This window comes from Sceloporus undulatus, chromosome 6 (genome assembly GCF_019175285.1).
Source record: "Sceloporus undulatus isolate JIND9_A2432 ecotype Alabama chromosome 6, SceUnd_v1.1, whole genome shotgun sequence".
NCBI classification, from domain to species: Eukaryota; Metazoa; Chordata; class Lepidosauria; order Squamata; family Phrynosomatidae; genus Sceloporus; species Sceloporus undulatus.
Genome location: NC_056527.1, coordinates 126960384 through 126978752, shown reverse-complemented (window position 1 = coordinate 126978752; position 18369 = coordinate 126960384). Strand labels below are relative to the sequence as shown.

The following is an 18369-nucleotide window of genomic DNA, read 5'->3' as shown; positions in this document are numbered from 1 at the left end:
TGTAATTCCTTCCTCTCAAATATTGCCCACAGTGCCTGGTATTCTTTGGTGGTCTCCCATCCAAGTACCAGCCAGGGCCGTACCTACTTAGCTTCCAAGATGTAGGATATGGTGCCTTTAGAGTATTTAGGCCATATAAAGGGATGGCCTCAGTCTTATTTTGTTTGTCTGCAGTGGATTTTACAATCCCCTACCTTTTCTGGTAATGACTCCAAGGAACCTCCTTGGTCAATGGCAATAGGAGAGTGTCTACTGCCTCCAGACTCTGCTAGAGAGCTCCTAGGAAGAATCTCTTCAGCCACCGTGGAAGTAGGATGCTAGATGAGACAGAGTATTGGTTTGATTCAGAATAAAAGAATGACTGTTATCTTCTCTTTGCTGCAAGCCCTGGCCTAGAGTGGCTACTGATAGCTTTGCTGAACCTTTCCTTTCTTTTTCTTTCTCCTCCTCAATGCCATCCCATACAGTTGCTGGCTGGCCTGTCGACCAAGCATTGGGGCATTCTATGTGCCTGCAGCTTTCATTTTGCTTGTCACCTGGATCTACTTCTTGTGCGCTGGAATCAGTTTGCAGTGCCAAGCCAAGAACCCCAAAGAGGTGCCCAAGCCCCTGGAAACTCGACAGCGCCTGGGTGGCAGCAGCAACCTTTTGACTGACTCGGGTTCCATCTCAGTTACACTGAATTCTGGGCCTCATGCTGTTGAAGTTGATGGCGTCTATTCCTTAGAGATGCAGTTCTGGGCCCTTGTGATCACCCATTTTCTGTACATCACCCTTTGGATGTTTGGGGCCATGGCGGTTTCCCAGCGCTGGTTCCTCCTAAAAGTCATCTTCAGTTGCCTCTATGGAGTGACAGCTAGTGCTTTGGGGCTCTTCATCTTTGTCTACCACTGTGCCCGCCGTCAGGATGTGCAGAGTTCATGGTTTGCCTGCTGCCCATCTTATAGGAATGCTTTACCCATGCAAGCCTATGTGCACCCTGGGGTAGGCGTGGAGGATGGTTCCCAGATCTTCATTGGCTGTAGCCCTGAGGTGGCTCCATCTGTCAAGTCTTCATCCTCCCCCAGCAGCACTAATTCAGCCCCAGGGTCTTGCAAGCTCAACAACTTGCAAGTCGCCCTTAGCCAGGCAGATGTGAACCCTCTGCCATCCATCTGCTGTGAAGATGTTGAGCCTTCCAATAGTAAGAGTACCCCTCCAGCCAGGTATGCCAACAACTTACATGGGCGCAGTCGGCACCACAAAAGTCGGACTAAGCAGTACCGGGAAGGGAAACACCAGCGCCTAAAAGTGCTACGGGGGCCTTCTTCAGAGCATCCCACCAGTGAAAGTGGGAGCCTCCACAACAGCCATTCAGAGAGTTACCAAAGTAGTCGGAATAGTCCATTGAACAATCGTCGCCCAGGGGTGGTACCAAGCCTGGAGTCAGCCCTGACGCAGTCTGACTTGAGCGATGGCAGTGGTGGCCACCAGCCATCAGATTTTGGTCAAGCCAAGCAGAGAAGCGCCAGCAGAGACAACCTCAAGCACCAAACCAATGCCACCATGGAGAAAGAGACTAAGAGGCGATCTTTTCCGCTCAACACAACCAATCAGAATGGGGTCCTGAAGGGCAGCAAGTATGACATAAACCTCACAAGTGCTGACAGTGCAGCTGGCATGAAAACAGGCCTCTGGAAGAGCGAGACAACAGTATAAGCAAAGCCCAAAGGGCCAGGCGACTCCAGCTCGAGCTGCCACACCCCAGTTTCCCAGGCAAAAAGCTGTAAGGTACAGCATCTTATTGCCAAAGCAAGCTGCCAAAGTGGCTGTTATGCACTATATGGGCTCAGGCAGTATTAGCAGGAGTGGCCACACTCCTTGCCAGACACCTGCAGTGGAGAAGAAGGTCCAGCAGGTATTTGAGTGGTTGAGGTGGGTGGGCATGCCTGTATATCCTGTCACAGGAACAACGGCACACTCCCTGTCTCTGCTGCTTAATGCACAAGGTAATGCTGGTGGGAGTGGGACATTTCACTCTCCTTGGAATGAGCAGTGGATGACTGTCCCCTAAGGCACTAAAAGCACTAAAGTTGTAAGGTGGAAGACAATCATTTAGGGTTTGTTTTTTTAAAGCATTCTGGAGCGTTGCAATCTTATATCCCCTTTTGCATGTCACATAGATCCTCAGATGCTTTTGTATAATATACTGAGGGCAGCATTATTTATAAGCTGAAAGCTGTAGTATCATATGTACATATGTATAGGCAAAATGTGCTATTTGATGACTGTGCCTGCAGACTTTGTGTTGAAACAATCCATGTTCTGTAAAGGAGGTTTCTCCTCCTGCTGAACTCAGGGCCAGATCACATGGCTAGTTTTGACTCATCTTGGATGCTTTGACTGAACCTGCTTGATGGGGAGGTTGTTTTGACACAGCTCTGCAAAGTGTGAGGAACTGAAGGAGGTGTGCACACATATGACTTCCGTTCCATGATCCACAGGATGAGAACCCATTCTCTTTGACCTCTCCTTTTCCAAGTGGAAGGATTTTGCTTTTATTTTAATATTAGTGGACCATTCAATAATGAGAACTCCTTGCAGGCAGAAAGTGGTAGACCCTAAACGCAGGCTGATTACTTCAGTGAAAACTATACCTAAGTCTTGCAGGATTTTGTACATGAATTTGCAAAAATTGTGCTTAGATATATTCTTGATGAATATTTGCACCGTGATCAGCAATTCTTGCTGGCCAGTCTCCTCTCCAGCAATATAGTTTTGGGAAAGGCCAAAAGGTGAGAAGAGCATATGCTCTTGTGTATTGCTTCCCAAAGGAACACATAGCACCCAGTGCTCCCCTCCCCTGCTAGTCTTTTCTGAAAGGAGGGATGAGCTCTTGTCTTCCATCAGAAGTGCTTATGGCACCTTCAGGAAGCATCATCACCCATCTTTCTTGCTCAGGAACATGAAAAGCCATTGGGGAATGTCAGTTGCCAATTTGGCTCTGCTTGACCAAGCTCTTGGGGCAAGTTAGGAATGCAGCCTCCAAATAATCCTCACATTTCCTCCTCCTATCTTTGGAAGTAGAGAGATGGCATAAATTGTAGCACATTTGAGCCAGAATCCTGCTGATGACACACACTCAAATATTTCTTGATATTGATCACACAAGGAGGTACTGTATTCAGGACTTCTTTGCACAGTCAATTTAGTGGCTGAAGGAAGGCAGCAGGAGAAAGCCTGGGAAAGTACCCAGACATCAGTTGTCCAGCTGGGAGGAATTCTTTATTTTATTAGTGGGGTTTTCTTAGGGGGGGTTATTTTGAATGAATTAAAAAGGTGCCCCTGATTAATTGAGCTGCAGATTTGCTTAGGTAGACAGAGAAATAATGGTAAGTTAAGTACAAGCACTTACCAGAACTGCTTTAAAGCAGCATTATCCCTTCTCTAAAAAGGATTTCTCTTTCCCATGATGTCTGTCAATGTCAAGTATGTTTCTTCCTTCAGAAATGTTTTCTCCTTCATGGACTCTGTGAAATCACACAAACGAGTCTTGGCACAGGCACCAAGGCTCATATGTGTGAATTCACAGATGGCCACTCAAAGAATCACAGTTGTAGGTAAGCAACCTGTTCCTTTTTGCGCATTTAATCGATTGATCACTTAATTATGAATTCTTAGCTGAGATCTTGCACAGTGCACAGGGAGCATTAACTGTGAATGCAACTCCATGGCTCCCTCTCCAAGCAGTTGTTACAGTCAGTAAACTGTTTCTTGCCCTCTTCTTCTCTCCATAGTGAACCTCAGTGGGATCAAGAGAGTAGTCCCTTGTGCCTTGTTCAAAACAGGACATAATCACACGTGCGTCACTAACAGGATTCCAACCATTAATTATAATTTCTTTAAGCAAATAATATCCCTACTTTAAAAAAAAGGTGGCATCTTGTTCAGCAGTTATGAGATCACAAGGTGCACTTATCATAATGTAGCTGCTGGAGAATCACGGTTACAGCTGTCAACAACCAAACATGGCCTTAAAAACCAATGTTTCCACCCTGGCATTGCTCTGACTGAAGCGTTTCCACAATGACATGGGCATCACTCTCCCAGCACAGGGTGCATTGAGTCAAGTAGTTGTGCCAACACCCTGAGAGGTTTCTCCAGCTGCCTCTTCTCAATGCATTCAATGACTGGATGAGTGGTGCAGTCTAGTCCCCTGATCTGCAGCACCTTGGCAGCACTTCAGTTGGGTCTCTGCCAAGCTGGACAGAGAGATTGCAGGGAATGGCACTGTCACACTTAAGTACAATGATGGAGCTCCATCATAGCAGTTAAGATGATGATGCAGGATCGCAGCCAAATGGAAAACGTTGGTCATAAAATGAAAATGTGCAGAGAAAATACACTGAGGTGGTTCTGAAATAGCCTCCATATAGCATTTTTAGAACTGATGAAAGTATCTGAGGAAGAGGTGCCAGAGGATCAAAACACATTAATCCTTCAAGGATTAGGCAGGGGACAATATTTTAAAAATGCCTTTAAGCACCTTTGGGATATTCCCTACTATTTGATTTTCATGGAAAAAGCAAACCTTTCTTTACCAAGTTGTCAAGTACTCACTTTACCTCACTTGTGTGGAATTTGCTATTTCTAAAATGACCTGGAAATAGCTGCACACGTAATGTCTTCAGTTCTCAAGTGCATGTTCCAGAAGAGGTAGCAAGAAGCAGGAGATTCACTCCTTGCCCAGTCTACATAGATTTATTATATTATGTTATGCAAACTGAAGTCACAAGGGAAACTAAAACTGAGTTGTGAAAATGTCTTCTGATGCATTATTTTCCAAACTGACTCACCTCAGAGCTACAGCCTTCTAATGTTGCTTTTGTTGTATCAGACAACGAGATAAGGAAATATCACAGAGAGAGATTATAAGGCTTGAATTGAAAAATCTTCCCCCAGCCTAAAGTGGGTTATATCAGCAACATCACAGTTTGGGGTGGGTGGAGTGGGTAGGTTTTTGCTGTTGTTTAAAAAAACCCTTTCCCTCCTCCCTTTCTTTTCTAAGAGAGATACTAGCTTAGTCATACCTTGAACCTGGGTCTCTTGTTCTGTTTCATCTCCCCAAATCTCCAGGCAGCACAGTGGCAAGAGATTTTGGAAAGTCATAGCCTAACAATTTCTGGGGAGCCAAATCTGGGAACCATTAGAAAATACAAAGCAAACATAGCTCATTTAGTTTCCAAAGAAGTAATCATGTTAATCTCTTGCAACATAAAAAGGAGGGGGGGGGAGGAATATAGCAGCAACTTTAAGATTAACCTTTAAAAAAAATTGCATGAGGTTTCATGGATATAAACCCACTTCTTTGGATGCATAGAGTGATAACAAATGCTTAGATATAAAGCATATATTGACAGTTGTAGGAGTGGGATGGTATTTAATAGGATCCAGAAGGATGCAAATCATGATCCTTGCCCTAAATTTTTAAAGGGTTGCATACAGAGATACAGGATAGAACAGGAGAAGCATAGGGCAATAACAAATACAGCTTTGTGTAACAACATAAAAGCCATAGGTGTCCAAGAATTCCAGTTAAGTGAGTATAGATCCCTGGATCCTTTGGTCTCAGCAAGCAAAATGTTTTCTCCATGACCATCATGAAGGCACAACAGGCTAGGAAAGTGAGACCAACTGTTCCATCTCTCCTCTCACAAATTAATCACTGCAGTAGAGTGCTTGAGAAAATGAGAGCTCAATTACAGAAGTAGTCTTGAGTAGAAACACATGGACGGGGTACTACAAATGAGAAACAAATGCAGACTTGGTAAACAGACCCATATAACATGTTTTAAAAAACCAAAAACCTCCAGTGCCTTGTTCTTACTATTTTGTGATGGTATGAAATAAAAAGGAGTTACTCTGAACAGAATGCAAAAATTAAAAACGTCCTTCTATATGGACAGATAAATACGGTGAAGTTTCAGTATTCGCTGGGGTTTGATTCCAGGACCCTCTGTGGATACCAAAATGTATAGATGGTCAAGTCCCATTAAATAAAATGAAATGGTGTCCATTATATATAAAGCAAATTCAAGGTTGCTTTTTGGAATTTATATATATTTTAAATATTTTCAAGCCATAGATGGTTGAATCCATGGATGTGGAGGGCTGCCTGTACTTGCTGTCTCCTTGCCTGTACAAAACCTACCTCCAAGGAACTGCAAGATTGCTTTAGCCCACCTTGTGTGGTGCCACAAGTCATGAAAAAGGGGCCCTGGACCAGTATGAGGATTTGTACTGGCTCTGAGAGCTGTCACGGAAAGTTGTAGCCATTAAATGATTATAAAGCACTTAATCCCTGAATCTTCCAAAAACTGTTGACAAGTGCTTCCTTCTGTCTTGCTTGAGAGTTGTCCCTTCTCATCTCATGCGGAGGGCTTATTAGTTTTATATGCATATTTAATAAAGCCTAAATCATTTATATGTCAGTACTGCAACTCACATATTGGCAGTGCTGAACTTGTTATATATGCTTGCTACACTGAAACAGTATTATCAGAAAAGCTTTGTATTCGTTCATCTGTTTACATTAGGAGCAAATGGCATATCAGACAGAAAGCTCTTTGAGAGACAACTGTGCCAAAGAAAGCATTTAATAGTTGATTTTTGTTGTGGTTTTTTTGCATTTTATATAAATGAACTGTTTCTAGCAGATGTTTCTTGTTTAATATATTAAAGATTTGCAACATCCAATAAGTTAGCTATAGTTTTCTTGCTTCTTTGATGATCTAACAACCCACACATTTTCCAATACAGTATTATCAATCAAAATCAACTTTTGGAACCACTGAAACCTAGCCCCAATTACAAGTAATGAATGGATTTATGCCTCCACCTGAAAACCAAGTATCTGTCAGCTTTATGAAGTAAAGGTCACTTGTTCCTTAATGACAAGGAGAGAGGGAGAAAAGGCAAAGTAAAACAGTACACAAGTATATATCAGTTAATGATGTAGATGTGTTACTAGGCATTACTGTTTTAACAGAAAATGTAGAATACAGCATGGACAGAATAGGGACATCACAAAAAAGAAGAGTAATTCAGTATGTTTCAGTCAACATTTTATTCCAAACAATATCCACATGTGAAACGAAACAACCAGATTTGTTCCTTGGTGAACAAATCTATTTCAAATATTCTAGCAACCACCTGAAGGCGAGGGATAACTCCTGCACCAGCTTTGCTTGTCACAGAATTTCCATTTTGGTGGCCAAAAATGTACAGATCTGGAACCTAAGCCCTATCAGAAATGGCTTGGAGAGCTATGCTTACATAAAATTGATGGCCATTGATTATATCAATGCCACTGATAAATATCTGAAGGAATTTCATCTGAAAGATGGAACAAGCTTATTCTATTTTGCTCAAGACCAGAACACAAACCAAAAGGTTCAAGTTACAAGAAAGTGATTCCACCTAAACCTTAGGAAGAGCATTTGGCAGTAAGAGCTGTTGAGCAATGGAATTAACTGTTTCATGGGGTGGAGGGCTCTTCTTTTTTTGGAGGTGTTTAAATAGGGGTTCAACTAGCTGGCCCTTGCATTCCCTTCCAAAACTATGATTCCATGACTGAATAAAAGGCTAATTCTCAATGAAGACATTTACAGAAGCCTACCAATTTCAGCTCCTGCCATATGTTGATTAGTCTGGTAAAAAAATCAGTGGAGTCACAGGCCAAATTATATGATTGCTTCAAATTTTGCTAAGCCAGGAAAAGACTTATCAATGATCAGGCCGTTTATTCCCAAAAATACATGCTTTCAATACTACCAAAGCAACTTAGGCAAAAGCCACAACAGGTGGGCATGGGAGCCTCTGTGGTATATACCAATCTTTTAACTGGGCAGTACAGTCCATTTTTGAAGGAGCCTTAAAAACAGCATCAGCATGTCAACTTATTAATCCCCTGCAGTTTAAGTTTTTAGTCTCATTCTTCCCATCATGGGTTGGAAATATATTAGAGGCATCTCAAATTCCAGTTCACCGCCACTGGGAATTTATTTTTTAAAAAATACAGTAGGCTTTTGATATCTGCTGGGGTTTGGTTCCAGGAACCCCCCGTGGATACCAAAATCTGTGGATGCTCCATTAAATATAATGGTGAAATAAAAGGGTGTCCCTTATATAAAAAGGCAAAATCAAGGTTTGTTTTTTTGGAATGAATACACACACACACACAGAGGGAGGGGGTCAAGCCATGGATAGTTCAGTCTGTGAATGAGGAATCCATGGATACAGAGGGCCAACTCTATAGATCATATAGAACGCACACCAAGGGATTTTATAATTAAATGTTCTAACCTGAAGCTGCTACTTTGTTTCATATACACCCTTTCTGAGATGGGTGAAAGAGAACAGTGTTTTTTGAACAATAAGAGAGGACCCATTAACATCAGGAAGGAAAATAGCTATGGGACCCACCAACATGTGCTACTAGAATAGTTCTTGTAATCACTTGTGGCTACCGGATTATAAGCGTGCCTGAGTCTCCCTAAATATCTCCTTTTCTTCTGGGGTCCGAATGTACTGTTCTATCTCACTATCTAAAATGGGCTCATCCCCAGTGATAGCAGAGTCCTCTGGGCTTGGATCAAGAGTCCTCGATCTTTTTGAGGGATGCAGCATGCAGGGTGGGAGAAAAAGTGCTCGCTTGCTGCTATGTTTCTGCTTCTTTCCTACAAGAGAAGCCATTTCAGTCATTGCAGGGTGTTCTTCTGTAAGCTGCTGTGGTGTTTCTGGTGTCAAGCTTTCCAGATTGCAACCTTCAGTGCTATCCATTTTGGAAAAGGCAGTCTGCAAAAGCACACAACGATGCTGCAGTAGGTCGCCAATATACTTTACCACAGTCCTCCGGTTCAACTTGAGCACTCGCAGCCAGCCCAATTGAGAAGCCATCTGAAGGAGGATGTTCTGCAGCTCTTTCAGCCTCTTGTGAGCTGGTGCTGGTGTGTCTGTACCAGCAAGTTCACAGAACTTAGAAAAGGCGCAAGTGAGGCGATCAATAGGCCTCAGAGACTGCCATGCCAGGAAGGCTGCTGCCATCACAATGGGGATGGGATGTCGGCCAGTCACCAACCAAGTCTCACTGGCAAGCTCCACCATCTGAATAGTTCTGTCCATCAACTTCTCCTTGTGTTCAACAAATTTGGGTGGGATTCCAGATGACTCCTTGAAAAGCTTAAAACTAGAAGGGAGAAAAGAAAGTATGTATTTTACAAGGATAACTATGCCTATGTCCTGAAACACATCAGCTGAATAAAATAGAGTTTTGTTATAAACAACAGCTTAACAAACATAGTTTTTTATTGTAACAATAACACTGGATTATGCCTATCATCACCACACATTTTATGGTGCTTTTTCATTCATTTCTTTACACACCTGTCTGGGAGTATAACTTGCCCAAGGTCACTCTGTGGGTTTCCATGGTCAAGCAGAGATCTGAATACAGGTCTTCCAGCATCTTAGTCCAACACTCAAACCACCACATTACTCTGGCTCTGACATTACATGGGCAAGGTTGTATATAATAAGACTGTATTTATGCTAGGTGAGAAGTGTGCAACCCCCAAGATGATGCAACTCCAGCCAGCCCAGGGGTGCATCACCAAAGTTAACAATTCTTGGGAGTTGTAGTTCAACAACATCTACCACCTATCTTCAAATTATGTTTGTATGTGCAGTGCCAGGATAACAACAAAAGGAGGGTTATTTGTGGTGGGGGGTATGAATAAAAAGGAAACATAGAATTTCATAACAAGAGTAAACTCCACTATTCTGCGAAGTCTCTACTTAGGAAAGAAGGTTTGATGTCCTTATAACTACAGAGAAAAGCATGAAACTAGCCCCGAAGCTTTCCCAACCCTTGCAACAAAGCCTATATGATGGAGAGAGGAACAGGGTTTGTAGGTCTCACTCATTTCCTCATTTATTTGTTCATTATTTGTTTACAATTTCCATCAACAATACATGGCTCTCCTCTGCCACATCTGGCTTTCTTCCACCCCACGTTATGCTGAAAAGAACCTGATGAAAGAGGACAGCCTGAGAAAGTGAAGGTACCAAGATCAACTTGTGTGTCAGCATGTCACCACTGGCTAATACAGTGTGGGGAAATCTGCGGGAGCTCCAGTCCATGGATGTCTAGAACACCAATACAGCAGGCTCATTGTAACTGGTGTATTTTAATCTGGGTCACTTATTTCAAAACCTGTTTTTCCATTTTAATTATTTTTATTTTATTTTATCCTGAATTTTAATGTTGTCAACATACAGCACTGAGCTGCAGAATATAGTGTAGGGCTGCATTGTTTGCCTTAAGACCATGAAATAGCAAATGACATTTCCTAAAGATTCCAGACTTCCTTAGAAACTATATACCAACTTTGAGAAGTGCATCAGGAAAAAGGCAGATGGACATTAACATACCTGCTGAGGTGTGTTTTCAACAGATCTATCAAACTCAGGGAAGGAACATCCAATGACATTTCCTTCAAAAACCGCAGGTAGGTTGCGGTAAACGCCTCTTTGTTTGTATAGAGCAGCAAACAGACAGTGCCCATAGTCAGGGGCCAATTGTGTTGTCGGCAGGTGACAAAGACACAACAGCCCACAATCATCTCCTTCTTCTCCAAGCTGACCCTGCGAAAGTAGGGGTGCTTGACTGCCTTTTGGTAATAACTCACAGCTGTGTCTTCAAACAGAGAAGGAAGACGGAGAACTCTGCAGAGATCCCGGACACGTCTGATCCCTGTGGGGGAAATATCACATCAGTATGTAAGAAATATTGCCATACATTTTTTTGTGAGTGATTTTTTTCCCCCTCAGACCTTTCCCTGTATAAACTTGATATGTGCCTTCAAGTCAGCTCTGGCTTATGACAACCCTATCATAAAGTTTTCTTGCCACGATTTAGTCAGAGTAGGTTTGCCATTGCTTTCCTTTGAGGTTGAAGCATTGTGACCTGACAAAGGTCACTGAGAAAATATATTGTGGTAAAGATCAGATTCAGGTGCAAGTCAGAGAAAGAATATTTACATGGTGTGAATATAAGGCATAATATCTTGTATTTTATTGTTAAGTTAGACAATCTTTGTTATCCATACCCTGGTTTTATATATACCATTATGTAGTCCATATAAAACACTGGTTTTACATGTACAATGATGATGCCCATGAAATGGCAAGGAAAACAATGATAATAAATGACTCTATGGAATCTGACTAGGTCACCAAACCCAGGTCCAACCTCTAGGCAACAGAAACAAAGTAAAACACTCCCTTAAGGATGTCTGTCCTGCTCAAGTAAGAAGACAGGCAATTTTGAAATTCAACTTTCTCTTTGCTTTTAGAGAGGCAGCAAGTAGTGAATGGAAAGAACATTCATTTCTGTTGTTGTTGATGGGCCTTCAAGTCATTTCTGATTTATGGCAACTCTAAGGCAAACCTATTTAGCAGATTTTTTTTTCCAGAAGAGATTTGCTCATGCCATCCTCTGAGGATAGGAGAGTATAACTTGCCCAAAGTCAAGCAGTGGTCTTCTATGGCTGAGTGGGGATTCAATCCCTTGTCTCCCAGTTTCATAGTCCAATATTCTAACCATTACACCATGCTAGCTCTCACATTCATTTTTGCAATACACCATATTGATGGATGATGTGAAACACTTGCCTCGCTGCAGAGAGCGGCTCAGCTGCTCGTTCTCACCAGTACTTCGTAGATATGTCACTTCTGAAAAGGAAACACACCATATCAAATTTATTCATTTATAGACAGATAGACAAAATGATAGGATAGATAGATATCTTATTCAGAGCAAATTGTAATCCTGGGAACAACCTGTCTATCCATTGTTTGGATATCTCTCAACATGTCAGATGTAGAGACTGAACAATATGGAATTCATTTCTCTGTATACCACTGTTTTCTTTTTTCTTCTTCCTTTCAAAAAGTAACTTACAATCAAAATCATCTGAAGAAGAAAGAGATGTATGTGTTTTTTTCCCTTCCCTTCCAAAAGAAAACATATATTCTGGATACAAGAGAACTTCAATATAAACAAAACTGCCCATAATGCCACGGCTGCTGCTAAGTTCAATTCTGATCACATAAAATTATGGAACAAACTTATCATCTTACATATACTTTAAACCACGGACCCATTTACACTACACAATTATAGGGCTATATTACAGTTTGAGTGCCATAGCTCCCTCCTGTGGCCTGCTGCTTGTAGACTGGTGAGGCACTATAGCTCTCTAGCTGAGAATTGTAGATGCTTCTCCATTAACTGCAAATCCTAGAATTTCACAGGATGTTGTTATACAGTTAAAGTGGAATCACAGAGTTATAGAAAAATAGCTTTAACTATTGCTGTATATGATAAAGGCAAGACAAATGGATTCAAAAGGTAGGAAGTTAGGTAGCCTTGACAGTTTATCATAAGCAATGATAAACAATAACAATATTCAAGCACTTAAAAGACAGATAAGAGCTGAGAATTGGGTTACATTGCAAAATGAAAGATTGATGACCTTGGAGTGTGGAGATCTGCGATTTGGAATACATGCGTACCTGTGGTATGACAAAGTGAAAGAACATAAGGGATTTGAACAACACTTTTTGAGAAAGGCTCTTCTTTTTGTTTGGAATACTGTTAAGAACCTTTTTTATACTGGTTTACCTGTTTGGGTGTCACCACAGGAGGCTTTATTCAGAAGAACCAAGGACTATAGCAATTCCTGGCTGACTTACAAAGACCTAATATTCTGGAGACCAGATAATATTATATCATTTAAACAGAAAGATGTTATTTTGTTGGACAACCAAGAAATTGACTGGTATTTGCATTTTCAACTTGCTAATAGGTTCAGACTAGATTTAAAACAGAAAGGTTTTTGTAAAGGAATTAATGAATTAGATAAGATTTTGTTGGACAAGGGGAACAAACACCTGTCACAATATTACAAGATTTTGAAAGCAAGACAACTGGAGGATGAACTAGTGAAACATTCAATGATTAGATGGTCCCAAGACTTAGAGAAGGTTATAGAACTAGAGCACTGGGAAAAATCATGGAGAGACACGAAAAGATTTACTGTATGCCAAAATTACAAGGAAAATTACACTAAAATGCTCCACAGATGGTATATGACACCTGTTAAGATTAATCAAATTTATAAGACTTCAAACAATCTTTGTTGGAAGTGTGAGAAAAAGGAAGGTTCTTTTCTTCATCTATGGTGGGACTGTGAGATGGCTAGAACTTTTTGGAAGAGTATACATAGATTAATGATTAATATCCTTCAGGTGGAAATACCTCTAGATTCTCATTTTTTTTTGTTAAATATGATTTGTATTATGGAGGAACCTAATGTAAGAAAGAAGTCTTCCTTAATATTGTATATGATTACTGTAGGTCAAATTTTACACGCACAATATTGGAAAAAGAAGGAGATTCCCTGTGAAATGGAATGGTTAAGTAAGCTATGGGAAGCCAAAGAAATGGATGTACTAACAGAGAGTCTGAAAAATAAGGATGTGAAGAAGATAACTGTAAGATGGGAATGTCTGGAATTGTACTGTGGCTTAAAGTTATGATAAACAGATGGCTCTTAGGAAATAATAGTATACTTAGAGAAAATGATCTGTATGGTGTTTTTTTTCTTTTTTTAGTTTTGCCTTTTCCTCTATATGATATATAGGTAAGATATCAAAGGCTATGTTCTCTCTTGGGTTGGGATTTAGTGGAATTCGATATAACATCATTTAGTTAACAGAATGTGTCGGAAGTGCATGTAGCTTTAATATCTGTCCAGTATTCAGCTGCCCGTATTGTCACATCCGCTCGCCGCTTTGACCATGTTTCTCCTCTTTTATCCTCCCTTCATTGGCTCCCCTTCCCCTTTCGCATCCGGTACAAGCTTTTGTTACTGACTTTCAAAGCCCTCCATGGGTTGGCCCCTCCTTACTTATCTGACCTTCTTTCTCCTTACATTCCTACTCGCATCCTCCGCTCTGGTAGTCAGGGTCTCCTGTCACAATGTAGGACTACCACTGCCCCCTCCCGAATTCGTCCCTTCTCGCTTGCTGCCCCTTACTCCTGGAACCTTCTTCCCCCACATGCACACCTCATCACTTCTCTGCCCAGTTTCAAAACTGAATTAAAGACTATATTGTTTAGAGAAGCATTCCCAGAGGTGAGCCCCTCTCTGACCCAGGAAGCCTCCTTCTAACCATCCATCAAGAAACCAAGCCCTTCCTCCAGTCCATCTGCCTTGGTCCAGGCCTCAGAGGTGGAAAAGATCTGCTGGACCTGATCCTATTCCCCACCACCACTCCCTTCTCCTTTTGTGTCATGTCTTTTAGATTGTAAGCCTGAGGGCAGGGAACCGTCTGACTAAAAAATAAATAAATAAAATTATGTACAGCGCTGTGTAAACTTACAGCGCTTTATAAATAAAGGTTAATAATAATAATAATAGCTTTTCATATGATATGAGGAGATAAGCATATTTTTGTTTTGTCATTTGTCTATATTATTTATGTTAATGTTGTGTATTGTCAGTGATGTTTTTTATATTAATATGTGTATGTCTGCTTTACAATAAAAAAAACAATAACAATATTCAAGCACTTAAAAGACAGATAAGAGCAGGAGATCAAATGAACTATAGCGATCCTAAAGCCAAACAGTTTGTGAGAGAAGGTTGCTCCTGTAAAGTGAAATCTGCAAGGTTTCTGAGAATCACCTGCAATTACATCATGCAGAAACACTGCTTCTTCTGGACTGAGTTTCCTGTTCAAGGCTTGCAAGGCAGCTTTCCTTCAAAGAAGTCAGTGGAAGAAGGCAGAGGCGAAGGAACCATATGGGAGAGGTTTTTCCAGATATCTTCCCACATCTCAAATCATTTAGGATTTCAAATCCTAACGCTTTGCAGTCTGTGAAACTACAACAACTGAATCACTGGCTCCAAAACCACAATTCTAACGTGCTGAGCTGCTATTTGACTCACCTTGTAAATGCTCTTCATCGGCAAACGTGGTGGTGAGAAGTCCTTCGGTTAGAATAAACCCACAATCCGCACATACTAGCTGGTTCTGAGCATAGTGAGAATCCTCTACAATTTCCAGGGAGCCACAGTCTGGACACTTTTTTTGGCCTGACATATTTGCAGCCTGAAAATACAAACCAAACACAACAGCTATAAAACTCTTTTCAAACTGTCACTGAAAGCTGCATGTATTTCTCACCATTCCACTAGAAAGCTCAGGTTAGCATATACGTAGTGTTCTTTCCCATTTCTATCCTCATAACACACCAATGAGGATAGTTTTATATACAAACACACTCACATATATATAGCATGTGTGTGTATGTGTATTAGACAAGTCACACTTTCTCAGCCTCAGAGGAAGACAAAGGCAATAGTATATGTGTGTGTGTGATAATATATATACACAAACATATATATGTATATATGTGTGTATATATAAAAATAAATTTATACATATATACACATATACACGTGTGTGTGTGTGTGTGTGTGTGTGTATATATATATCATATAACATATATATTTAGCATATGTGGGTGTCAAGGGAGTACCTTTACCTATATATATAGTTGTGCCTTCAAGTCTTTCCCAACTTATGGTGACCCTAAGGCAAACCTATCACAGGGTTTTCTTGGCCAGTTCCTTCAGAGGGCGGTTGCCATTGCCATCCTCTGAGGCTGCGAGAGTGTGACCTGCCCCAGGATCACCCAACAGCGTGATCAATGGCAGGAGAAACACACCTGAGGCCTTTTCGAAAGGCCCCACCAAACGCAGCCTCGCCCCATGCAACGAACGTACTTACCGGGGAACCACAACGCAGGCAGCGGTCCAAGAACAACGTCGGCGTCGGAGGGTCTTTTCAGCCGCTCCGTGGAAGGCACTGGCTCCTAAAACCTCTAAATCATTCTTCCAGGCACCTCCTCGCGTTTCCTCTTGAGACCGGAAGTGGCCGCATGGGGGACCCTTTTTGGTGTCGGACTCATTATTTCAACCCATCGCCATTACATCCGGGCAATTTGGCGGCGAGGCGTGAGCACCGAAAAATGTTCCCCGTGGAGAAACAGGAAGCGAATGAGAAAGGTTCCGGAGTGAAACCTTATCATCATAACAGGGCCAGAAATGACTTAATTCAGTGCTGCTATTCCACTTTTATTCCTCTGGCTGCCTCCTGTTGCATTCTGGGGTTTGTAGTTTAAGGAGGGGCTTTTAGAATTCTCAGCCAGAGAGCTCTTAGGCTTTTCACTGAACTACAAACCCCAAAATGCAACAGAAGGCAGCCAGAGGAGTAATAGTGGAACAGCAGCACTGAGTTGAAGACAATTCTCTTTAGGGAACCATTCCCAGACATTATATGTTTGTTGTTCTATGCTTATTTTAACCTGTTTGCTTGCTATATTTCATTGATTTCAATTTTATTTATTTATTTATTTAAGTATTTATATCCCACCCTTCAGCCCTAATGGCTCTCAGGGCGGCTATATTTTTATATGTATTAATATGTATAAACTTGAGAGGAAGTTCTTTATGATATGGGATGTATGTGAATCCCAATGTACGCTGCTGGCAGGTTTATTTTATTTTATTCATTTTTAATTTTATTATTTATTATTTATTTAATGATAAATAAAGCTTAATAATAATAATTATAACATTGCCAATTTCTTTCAGTTAATCCCAAACGTGTTGCAAGATGTGAAGTCAAAGGCTTTCATGGCTGGCATCCATAGTTTTTTGTGGGTTTGGGGGGCTACGTTCCAGAAGGGTTTATTCCTGACGCTTCACCAGCATCTTCAGAGAATGTTGGCCTAGAAGAGAGTTGGATGTATATATACTGTGTGATCCTGGGTCTGGAGGAATTCATTGTTAATCTGTGCATTGTTCTGTTGTTGATGGCAGGCCCCCAGGATGGGAGGATATGCAAAGAGGATTAGTGTCTGCTACTTGGTGATTATTATTTGCTGGGAAAGCACCTGACTCTGGGCGATTTCTCATTTGCAGTCCTGAAGAACAGCAAAATGGGGACTCAGCAAATGCAAATGAGAAACCATCCAGAGTCAGGGGCTTTCCCAGCATAGAATCATAGAATGGTAGAGTTGGAAGAGACCACAAGGGCCATCCTGTCCAACCCCATTCTGCCATGCAGGAAATCACAATCAAAGCATCCCTGACAGAAGGCCATCCAGCCTCTGTTTAAAGACCTCCAAGGAAGGAGACTCCACCACACTTTGAGGGAGTGTGTTCCACTAACAGCCCTTACTGTCAGGAAGTTCCTCCGAATGTTGAGATGGAATCTCTTTTCCTGTAGCTTGAATCCATTGTTCCAGGTAACTGTTCTCTGGAGCAGCAGAAAACAAGCTTGCTCCCTCCTCAATATGACACCCCTTCAAGTATTTAAACAGGGCTACCGTATCACCAAATAGCAGACCTCATCTTCTGCTTATGGCTCTGAAATGGCTGTAAAACGCAATTAATGTGCTATACGGCACAGCCAGGTTTTTCTTAACACGTGTTAACATGTCAATAGCTATTACCTAAGTCATGTCATGAGCACCTCACAGCTGATTTCTGAGTTACTGAGGACAGCATCCTGACCTTAATGACTGGATTACGGCACATGGCATTGATGACAGACTGGGAAAAAATGCTGGACTAAACAAAACACTTTTCCAGTTTTAATTTTATCCAGTTTTTAAAAACAGTATTTGAAAGAGGTGTTACCTTTTTAAAAAATCTATCATCCCCATAAAGGTGAATACAAAGTGCATTGTTTTTATATTCTTTAGCTCTGTAACAAACCACACCTTCAGGGATGTAAATGCTTTGGAAAATGCAGTGAGTTGCTCATTTGGATCAGATTTAAGTGAATTACCATCTGAAGTATTTATTATGAAAATAGAATGCATTATACTTAAATAGTTCACATGCACTTCCACTTCAGTCTTGTTGGTCTAGATGATTCAGTTTCTTCCTGCTCCGCAGGTTTGTCACAACTATTTCCAAACTGGTTTTGCTTGGCATGCTCAGTTATGCTTTACATCACAAAGGAAGCACCTGTGATTCAATGCTACAGCTCAACTGACGAAGGATTTCAATACATAATCCAAATTAACTACAAGCAAGCGATCTGATCTAGCCTTGGTGGAGGTTTCATAAGGAATGTCAATATGATATTTCTAATGTGATTGGGCTGGACTGTAACATCTACCATTCTTTGCTACTGACTGGGACTAATATCTGCATGAGGAAGGCCATCTTCCACAGCCCTATAAAC

General features: G+C 41.3%; 2 protein-coding genes across 2 annotated transcripts in view; one reads left to right on the top strand and one right to left on the bottom strand.

The window, feature by feature from the left end:
• Positions 1–6735, top strand: part of ADGRA2 (adhesion G protein-coupled receptor A2) — a 72342-nt gene extending 65607 nt beyond the window's left edge. Inside the window, exon 19 of the mRNA XM_042474925.1 lies at positions 468–6735. Within this exon, the coding sequence (XP_042330859.1) occupies positions 468–1698 (1231 nt within the window). The 3' untranslated portion in view covers positions 1699–6735. The remainder of the gene's footprint in view (positions 1–467) is intronic.
• A 1432-nt stretch (positions 6736–8167) lies between these two features.
• BRF2 (BRF2 RNA polymerase III transcription initiation factor subunit) lies at positions 8168–16039 on the bottom strand. Its single transcript, XM_042477561.1, has 5 exons — positions 15901–16039; positions 15057–15219; positions 11713–11772; positions 10471–10792; positions 8168–9226 (listed from the first exon to the last, which is right to left on the bottom strand). The coding sequence occupies exons 2-5, from the start codon at positions 15208–15210 to the stop codon at positions 8512–8514; spliced, it is 1251 nt and encodes a 416-aa protein (XP_042333495.1). The 5' UTR covers positions 15211–15219; positions 15901–16039; the 3' UTR covers positions 8168–8511.
• Between the last annotated feature and the right edge of the window lie 2330 nt (positions 16040–18369).